The sequence below is a fragment of the Macrobrachium rosenbergii genome, chromosome 3 (assembly GCF_040412425.1).
Source record: "Macrobrachium rosenbergii isolate ZJJX-2024 chromosome 3, ASM4041242v1, whole genome shotgun sequence".
NCBI lineage: Eukaryota > Metazoa > Arthropoda > Malacostraca > Decapoda > Palaemonidae > Macrobrachium > Macrobrachium rosenbergii.
The window spans coordinates 47,168,801-47,178,976 of NC_089743.1; the positions used below are offsets into that span (position 1 = coordinate 47,168,801).

The window sequence follows — 10,176 nt, forward strand, 5'->3', positions numbered from 1 at the left end:
TCTTGTTTTGTTTTGTTCTGAAACGTTTTAAGTTTTTTGGTTTTGTTCTGAAACTTGTTTTGTTCTGAAATCTTTTAACTTTTTTTGTTCTGAAACCTTTTAACTTGTTTTGTTTCGTTCCGAAACGTTTCTGTGTTGACATTCCTCCCCTGCAGAGCGTCGAATCCCAAACTGTGATTTAGGCAACGTGCCCCGGAATTCTCTCGCCCATATTACGAGCATCACTTCCATCAGACGCTCCTTGAAGCTTCCAGCCTTCCTGGACCGAAATATTTCTTTCCTCTTTTATCAAATGTTATGGTCCTCGTGTTGTGTGTGATAACTGGCGTTTGGTGGAAGGGTTACCTCTCGTCTATCGTACTATAATTATTTTTTCCTGTTTTTTTTTTGTTTAGAAGTCTATAGTAATCTGGTAGGAAAATGTCTCTCCTCTTTAATCTCATAATGTTCCCTATATTGTGTTTGTAAATGATCACTGACATTTAATGGTTAGACTCACCTCCTTTCTATCTTCCCATAATTAATTTCCCAGTTTTCTTCTTTACAGTTAACTAGGATAGGAAGCTGATATTTCTTGTATATATTTTATATATGCCTGGCTTCTATTTAAAAATATATTCCAACCCATCAGTTAATTCCGTTTAGCAGATTTTTAAGTTACTGCTTCTTTTATTACATTATGGGAAATCTAATGATTTTTTAAAAATTTTTTCTCTTAATTTTGATCTTGGTACGAATACACTCTTAGAATGTGTGTGCGTGTGTTTACGTTTGTATCTGTGTGTGTGTGTGTTTGTATGTGTGAGAGAGAGAGAAAGATAGAGAGATGCACCCCATCCCTGCTATCTTATGTGAAAAACAAACAGGGAGTAATGACGTCACGTGAATAGGTACGTGGGGTGGGATTGAATTCTTTATGTGAAAGCAAACGTCAGTGTTTGCTGTGAATATTCATTACCCCGACTTAGTCTCGCTGCGTATTTACATTCGAAGAGTTGTGGGGAGGGGAGGGGAATGGGATGGGAGGGGAGGAGGAAAGCGGGATATAAAAACGTCGTCAAATAGAAACAAGGATCACAAATGGAGAGACACTAATCTCATAAAGGCGGATCTTCCGTTCCATGCGACCTCTTCTTCTTCATCTTCTTGTTCTTCTTCCTGATCTGAATGAATGCTGCCTCTGCCCTCTTCTTCTCCCTCTCCTTCTTTATTTCTTCTTCCTGATCTGAATGCTACATCTGCCCTCTTCTTCTTTCTATAGTTCTGTATTTCTTCTTCTTCATGGTCTGAATGATATCTTTGCCCTCTTCTCCTTCCTCTCCTTTATTTCTTTTTTACTTCTTGATCTGAATGCTACCTCTGGCCTCTTCTTCTTCTTCTTCCTAATCTGAATGCTACCTCTTCCCTCTTTTTTCTCTATGACCTCAATGCCCTCTCCTTCTTCTTCTTTTTATTCTTTCGATCTGAATGCTACCTTTGCCCTACTTCTCCTCCTCCTCTTCTTTTTTCTTCGTCTTCTTCTCCCCGATCTGAATGGCGTCTGTGCCCTCTTCTCGAGCTGAATTCTTTCGATTTCGGTCCGGGCGAAGGGCGTGTATACACCACAGTGTCACGGAGTGAATCGCTGGATTGAGAGTTGAAGTGTTTCTCTCTCTCTCTCTCTCTCTCTCGTTTCTCGGGCGTGTTCTTGAGTGGAATCCTAATTATCTCGCTTAATTTCCCCTTCTTGTCGGATTCTTTCTTCCCGTGGTGGACTCGAGATGTCTCGTGTCTCGTATTGATCCATAATACTTCGAGACTTCCTCAATGCTGGATTATGTATGTATGTACGTATGCATATATATATATATATATATATAATATATATATATATATATATATATATATATATTATAATATATATGTATATATACACATATATATACATGTATATATATAAAAATTACAGATATATGTATTATAAGTATATATATATGTACGAGTATATGTATAAAAATACAGATATATGTATATATATATATGTGTATATTTATATGTATATACATAGATGCACACATACATATATATATATGTATGTATGTATATATATATATATATATATATATATATATATATATATATATATAATTTTAGTTTTGTGAGACATCTCCAAGATGTAGAAATTTGTATTTATTAGGCTCGGGTGACAACACACACGAACTTACAGATGGTTGAAAAAATATTTACACTCACGATATATCTGCATCTATACATCACTGTGTTCTCGTTGTGTATAAATAAATAAATATGTTGTGTATAAATAAATAAATATGTATATTATATATATATATATATATATATATATATATATATATATATATATATATATTATAGTATATATATATATGTATATACACAGTCAAATATGAAAAAAGATGTATATTATTACTTTTCTCACTATTGGGTTCAATATTCCTCTATTTACTCAGTTCTCCATGTAAGTGGTGAAGCAAAGCACCAAAATTCATGTTGGTGACAGTTAATTAAGTAGGAGGTTTTGTCTTTTTTTCTATTGACATTTTCAACTACAAATGGAAAAATGTACAATGTCACACTCACATATAAATTCTCGTAGTGAAATACATTTCTGATATAAAACCAGTAATTAACTGTTATCTAATGATCAGTAACAGACGTTTCATGAAATAGTCGGTTAAAATATTTAAGTTTATGGTTAAAGTTGTTTACATAATATCATGGGGCATCAGTAATTAACACAGAATTGTTAGTTTTGGTAATTTTTTGGAAAAAAGAAACTTAACATTTATTGTGACTATCGTTACTTTCAGCTTATCTATAATAATAAAATCCGAGAGGACATTTCTTGTTTGTCCGGCCCAGGTGGGGGCGGGATTAGGTAAGGGATCGGGGGGGTAGGGGAGGCATGACGCATCCACTCTCCTCCTGCAAACCTGTTTGTCCGCCCAAGGTGGGGGCTGGGTATGTAGGGACCGGGAGGGTAGGGGAGACATGACACATCCACCCTCCTCCTGCAAACCTGTTTTTCTGCCCCAGTGCTTGGTGGGATAGGTAGGGGATTGGGAGGGTCAGGGAGACATGACGGGCAGCGCTGGGTTCCAGCGCAGCGTAGCTCCCGTCATCAAGCTCGTTTTATATAGAACAATTATCTGAAATATATATGCATACACATACACACACACACACACACACACACACACATATATATATATATATATATATATATATATATATAACCTTTAATAATTGGATACAAAGAAAAAGAAATAACGTAAACAATTTTTTAAAAAATACAAAGAATATTACATACCAGCTGCTACTGAATGCAAGGGTAAATCATCTAGTGAAACTATTGAAAGTAAATACGACTTGCGTAAAACGTAAATAAATAATATGACTAAAAATTTGAAATGAGGGTTTTCTATCTTGGAGCGAATAAAGGTATAAACGGAATGGAATATAGAATTTACTCCAAAGGCCAAGCACTGGGACCTACGAGGTCATTCAGGGCTGAATGGAAATTGAGAGCAGAAAGGCTTGAAAGGTGTAACGGGAGGAAAACCTCGTAGTTGCACTATGAAACAAGTGTAAGGAGAGGGTGGATAGCAAGATGGAAGACAGAATTTGAATGGAGGTGCAGTAAAAGGGCTGAAAGGGGTTGCAGCTAGGGGCCGAAGGGACTCTGCAAAGGACCTTAAGTAATTCACAGAATTCACAATGCACCGCTAAGGTGCACTGGCTGTACTACCCCCCTGCGGGATAAAGGTATTAACGTAAATAAAGTATCAAATGGATCAAACTATTTACAGAATTTTATCCAAGTTAGATGTGAAGTTCTCCGAGTTGTAGTTGATCCCTTGTACGTTGAGAGGAAAGCTTATAAATGTTCATGTACGTACATAACCTCAAAGAATTTTGTTCCTTAACACTGTGAACATAACAATACTCTAAGTGTTGCCGCGAACATTATTATTATTATTATTATTATTATTATTATTATTATTATTATTATTATTATTATTATTATTCAGAAGATAAACCCTATTTATATGGAACAAGCCTGCAGGGTCCATTGACTCGAATTTCAAGCTTCTAAAGAATACGGTGTTCATTTGAAAGAAGTTACAGGAGGTAATAGGAAATACAGAAAGAAGAGATTCCTTTTGCGAAATGTGAATCGTGTGCGTCTGATATGATTTTCAGTGCTACCATTTTGCAAACGTATAGTAAGCTTTCTTGATAGTAGCTGTGATATTACCAGTGTAAGTTACATTTTGCCATTACAGTTTGTAATTTAAAGTTCTTCTCATCAAGGTGGCATTTTTTTATTGTACAGATTATTCGTTATGGCGAAGCCAGAAGTTTTGCAGTTTTATAATATATTCGAATGTCAGTTCTAGTACTTTCATCATGTCATATATTACACAGTGGCGTCTCGTCTTTCATCTTTATGTTCTCAAAAGATAAAAGAAAATGTGATAGTTGCACTTCAGAAGTTATATGAGTACAGCATGGCAGGTTTTCTAGAAGTGTTATCTTATGCAAAAATATAATTTATTCCCAAACACGATAGAATCACTGACAATGAGTGTAAAGTACTTTTCAGCTCTGGTTCATGTATTGGAATTGTTTACAGATTACCAAAGATTCTTGAAAATAATGCTTTCTAAAAGGCCAATTATGTCAGCTGTGAGAATTTCAAACAGTAATTTAGCTGAATATACGAAAACTCAATATACTTTAAACGACTCTTTTGAGGTTTTTCATATTGTAAATAATGTAGATATTAAGAAACTTTTTTTTCAGCAAGCTTGGGCGCAAATATTCTCATAAATGAAACAATTAATAGTATGAAAAATAAAACATGCAGTTTAGAATTGCAGACACTTTTATTATGATTATGATATGTATTCAACAACACATATTGTAAGCACCATAAAGGGCGGATCCTCCATTAGCTAATCTCATAAATATCTTTTAACTTTTAGTCACCAAATTTGTTGAGTATTTGAATGGAAGACAACGGAAAAAAAAGTTTCGTTCAAATATGCTCATAGACTGGCAAACTATATCGCTTGACTTCGTATGCAATAATAATAATAATAATAGGTAATAATCTGAGCAGGAATGTAAGTGGGATAACAGAGAAGCAGAAAAAACATGACATTGATGCGGAAGTCAAACTGGAAGGTTGTGAATCTTTCGACCGAGATACTTACAGACCGTGAAGAATGTGGATTGGAACTAGGTTTCAGGTTTAACAGGCCTTCAAAGAAACCTGAGATTTTACACATATGTAAAATTACACGTCTGAGAATTCGGTCAGGTTAAAGTTAAACGAAGAGGAAATGGCAAAAATAGCTTTAGTGAAGGGCAAAGTGTGTGAAACTTATTTGCAGCATTTTGACCACAATTACTTTGCAAATCTTGCGAGTATCGCCTTTGAATCAGCAAAGAAGACTCTTCCATACGTATGACAAAAGTAGGTTATTGTGGTTTTAAATAAAGATGATTATATAAAGAAGATATTAATATTATTAGCAGACGTAGACGCATACAAAGCATTCAGGTCGGATCCAGATGCGAGGTCTGGGCAGTTTTGGCAAAATTAGGGACACGCGGAATGAACTTGAGAAGTGTAATTCGAAACTTCCTTATCTTTATGGGGGTAGTGAAGACTTATCAACCACGTTTTCCCGTAAGACCCAAAATTATACTGTTTTTGGCTAAGCTTCTGCAACGTATTATTGGGATTACCATGTTCTTATGTTAAGAATTCCGTTGATTTCCTAGAAAAAAGATATACAGAATTGAAATGCAATAAAATTATACTTACCTAAATATCTTTACTTTGACTAATGAAACCACTTTAGTTGATGCATGTGGCTTCCAAGGCATTTCAAATGATATACCCCTTTTCACAGACTTCTGCCTTTCCATTGCCTTACACGACTACGCCACCTCCAAATACATGCCCATTTTTCCCCTCAGCTCATTCTGTATATCATATCATCTAGGCTCTATATTTTCACAATTTCGCTCCCTTTATTTCACATTGATTGTAAAGGCAGTTCATCTTTCGTTTTTCTTTCATGCATTTTCAACAAGCTACTTATTTCCAAATAAAATACTTTACTCGGTAATCGTTTCAAGCTTCATAACTTTCGCAACCTTATTTTAATTTTCTCAATAATTTTAACGCTCCTCTAGGTCCTACTTGCCTCGCTTATTTTGTGATTAATTTTCACATTCTGCCATTAACTGTTAAGACATACTCCCAGAAAACCATTTGAGTTAACCACGTAACTGCAGGAGGTCTTCTTGACTTCCTTTTACTCTCATGTTATTAAGGCTTAAGTGCCGTTAAGAATTTCCTCTTTTTACGAACGCTTCAAAATGCTTTCATCAGCTTCCGCAATTTTTTTCCTTATCACCAATGAAGATTGCATCATCAGGCCATTTCCCTCTTCAAAAATGTTTTCTTATCTAGGAGCCTTCTTTGGAACATTCATCGTATTTAAGTATTAAACTGTTTGATACATAATAAACCTGTCTCCCTTCTATAAATTTTCGTACAAAGAATTTCTAGTTACCACTGATAATAATAATAATAATAATAATAATAATAATAATAATAATAATAATAATAATAATAATATTATTATTATTATTATTATTATTATTATTATTATTATTATTATTATTATTATTATTATCAAGAAGGCAGCAGATCCCCTCTCAAACCAGTCTTGCTGAACAGGATGGCTGGATAATTTGAGTTAATCTAAGAAGACTCAATATGAAATTAACCCATTTCATGCAGCCATCCTCTTATTATTATTATTATTATTATTATTATTATTATTATTATTATTATTATTATTATTATTATTATTATTATTATTATTATTTTATTATTATTATTATTATTATTATTATTATTATTATTATTATTATGGTATGCCAGCGCGACAAATATGTTTCTTATAATGTTCGTTCAAATAGTTAGGGAAATAAAATAATGGTATTAAAAGAGAACGTTTGGGGGCTGCTATTCTGTTTAATATATGTTTTCACGAAGACCATTATCTCTGTTGTTCTAACACAGTGGTTCTTAACCTTTTTATTACCACGCCCCCTCTAAGAGTTGGTCCTTCCCTCCATTCCCCCTTGCACCTACAGTATGTGTAAAATTCCCTCTCAGAGTTAAAGGAAAATAAAAAAAAGAGAAAGAGAAGGGGTGTTTTTATTCTTTTGGGAATAAATTTGTGAGATGTTTTGACACTTGCTTCCTAGCTACTATATCTTGAATGCGTGCTGCGTGCGTGATTGTTAAGAGAATAATGAATATAATTTTTAATATTTCCCTAGGGCTCGCGCCCCCCCTGGAATTTGCTGACGCCCCCCTAGGGGGGGACCCGCTCCCAGGTTGAGAACCACTGTTCTAACAATTTGTGTAATAAAAATCCGCAAATATATAGTAAACTGTATTGCTATGCAAAAGACGAAGGCAAAGACTTTAGAACATCTGAACGGTGCTCCTCCTCATCAGTGTTGACATTATTTTAACGTAAGCACTGATGATGAGGAACACCATTCAGGTGTTCGAAAGCCTTTGCTTTTGTCTTTTACATATTAATACAGTCTACTATATAATTGTGGATTTTCATTACACACTGTTTTTCACGAGATTGCGAATTTTCTTAGTTATAATAATTATTATCATGGCAGCTATTAGTGTTGCTTTTAATTAACTAATATGGTTCTCATAAGGATGACTATGAGTATAGTAGAATATAACTTAATCCAAAAGTATAAAATGTAAGGTAATTCATATATAAACTTGCATATGTGCGAAAACATCAAAGAAAACAGTTGTTAATTGCTTATTTTCTTATCTTCCCCCCCCTCCCCCGCAGGCACCGCAACAGTGACCTGTACCGTGCACGCCCACACCCAGGATGCCGGGGACCTTGACGCCCGTGGCCAGCGTACCTCCTCCTCTTCCTCCTCCTCCTCCTCCTCCTCCGGCCCGACCGCATCGCCATGCTGGAAGCGCCCTTGCCATTGTGTAGACACACGCCCAAGCCTGCACCTCCGGCGCGTGGCGTCGGGTAGAGCCCCCGCCGCCGCCACCGCCCAGACGTCCTTACCTGGAAGGGGCGTCCTCCTGCGGTGCCCCTCGAACTCTTCCGTTGTAGAGGTGTTGTTGTTATCGTTGTTATCGAAGTGAAGGTTGTGGTTGTTCAGTGACTGCAAGTGAGAGAGAGAGAGAGAGAGAGAGAGAGAGAAAGAGAGAGAGAAAGCGAGAGAGCTACAGTGAGTGAGGGCGGCAGCAGGGTGACGGGGCACAAAGACGGCGGTGGTGCTGGTTCGGCGGAGGTCCTCCCCCTCACCACCTACGGGCGTCTCCCCCATCGTGATGAAGGGCAGGAAGCGAGGCAAAGACCCCCCCACCACCTAGCATTGAACATGGAGGTGGCGGAGGGCGGGGGACAAGACTCCCCCGAGGGCGGCGCCCAACAACTGGAACAGCTGGAGAGGATCATCACCACCTTGGAAGCTCGACGAGCAGCCAGCTGCGACCTCAGTGACGGGATGCCCACGCCTATATCCCCACGTGCCCTCACGCCCACCTCCGCCCCAAGCCGTCACTTCAACTTCTGGCGGGAGGTGTCGCCTCAGCTCTCGTACATCGATGGAGGGAGCTCCTGCGGCGCCTCCTATGGTCGTAGCGTCTCTTGGAACCTGGCGGAGCTGTCGGGCGACGCCATGCCCAGAAGCCCCTACCCGGACTACCACTCTTCGGCCGACCCTCTCAAGATCACCTCCCCTCAGGACCACCACACTCCTTCCCTGCCGGCTCTGGCGCCCATCACGAGGTTCGCCTCCGATTCCCTCTACTCCCCGACCCGACCGACCACCATCGCCCACTCCGTCGTCCAGGTGGAGAAGGGCGACGTCAAGACGAAGATCCAGAAGCGCCTGAATTTCGGCGAGACCCTCGACCTCCACACCAATATCTACACTCCCGCGGAAGAATGCACCGGCATGGCGAGCACTCTGGAAGCCGCTGTGGCCAGCAGTACGGCCAACGGCTGTGGCTCTTCGACCTCCCTCGAGAGACGCTGGACGGAGGAGGAGTGCAGCGGAGGACCTCCGCTGGTGCGACGGAAGTCCCTGGACTCGCAGAGCCAGTACTCCTACTACATGGACAAGGATTTACGCTACTACTTCCAACACCCGTGGCTGAGGCTTATCGTGGCCTACCTGAATATCTTCTGTAACTTTCTCCTCTTTGCTGAAGATCCCGTCTCACACTCTCACGCAGGTAAGGAGCAAGTTTTGTTTTCTATCGTTTTCAATGCTTTCACTAGGTAATAACATGTCTGTATGTAGTTTTGTTTTTATTTTGTTATATTTTTGTGGATTGCTTTATTTTCCTCCATATGTATACCCTTCAAAGTTAAGGTAATGTGTCTTCATTCTGTATGTCTGTCTGTCTATCCGTCTCGTTTTCCTGTTATCAGTGCACTTAAAAAGGTAAACACAACATACTATATATTATTCAGACTGGAATAAACATCCAGGTCGTCGTTGGAAAACCGGTGTACCAGGAAAAGAGTATCATTCTTTCTAAGAGTGTTTCTTACTTTCAGGATTTCAGCAGAGAACAGAGCTCGAGCCAATGCTCTTTGTGTAATGTTGTCATGTAACTTAAAACAATCGCACGGAACGAGACACTTCGGCAAGATGACGAGACTTTAAAGCAGGTATATCCGTACAGACATCGGGAGGTTAATGCGGATTGGAGCGGTAGAATGAGTGTTAGGTGGTCGTACTGAATTAAACTTACAGAAATCCGTTTCGTGAGCCTTGCAGATTAGTTCAAGCCACTTTTTTTATGCAAGTTGGTTTCTGATTTGTATGTAAGTCAGTACCTTATAAAAGTATTAACTTACCGCGTCTTCTGTGATACTTTACACAAATTTTGTTTTTAATTTTGATGTAAATTAATACCAAATGAAAATATTAATTTAATTTGTCTTTTGTGATACTTTACGCAGAGTTTGTTTTTGATTTTTATGTGAAATGATACCATATAAAAATATTAGCTTAAAATTTGTCTTCTGTGGTAATTTTCGCATAAGTTTGTTT

The 10,176-nt window shown here is 38.1% G+C and overlaps 1 protein-coding gene across 3 annotated transcripts in view; it reads left to right on the forward strand.

The window, feature by feature from the left end:
* The window catches only part of LOC136855085 (transmembrane protein 117-like), a 321,784-nt gene that overhangs the window by 66,877 nt on the left and 244,731 nt on the right, over positions 1 to 10,176 (forward strand). For all 3 annotated transcript variants that reach the window (XM_067131898.1, XM_067131907.1, XM_067131914.1), the window contains exon 2: positions 7,938 to 9,349. In XM_067131898.1, the coding sequence (XP_066987999.1) occupies positions 8,491 to 9,349 (859 nt within the window). In that variant the 5' untranslated portion in view covers positions 7,938 to 8,490. The remainder of the gene's footprint in view (positions 1 to 7,937; positions 9,350 to 10,176) is intronic.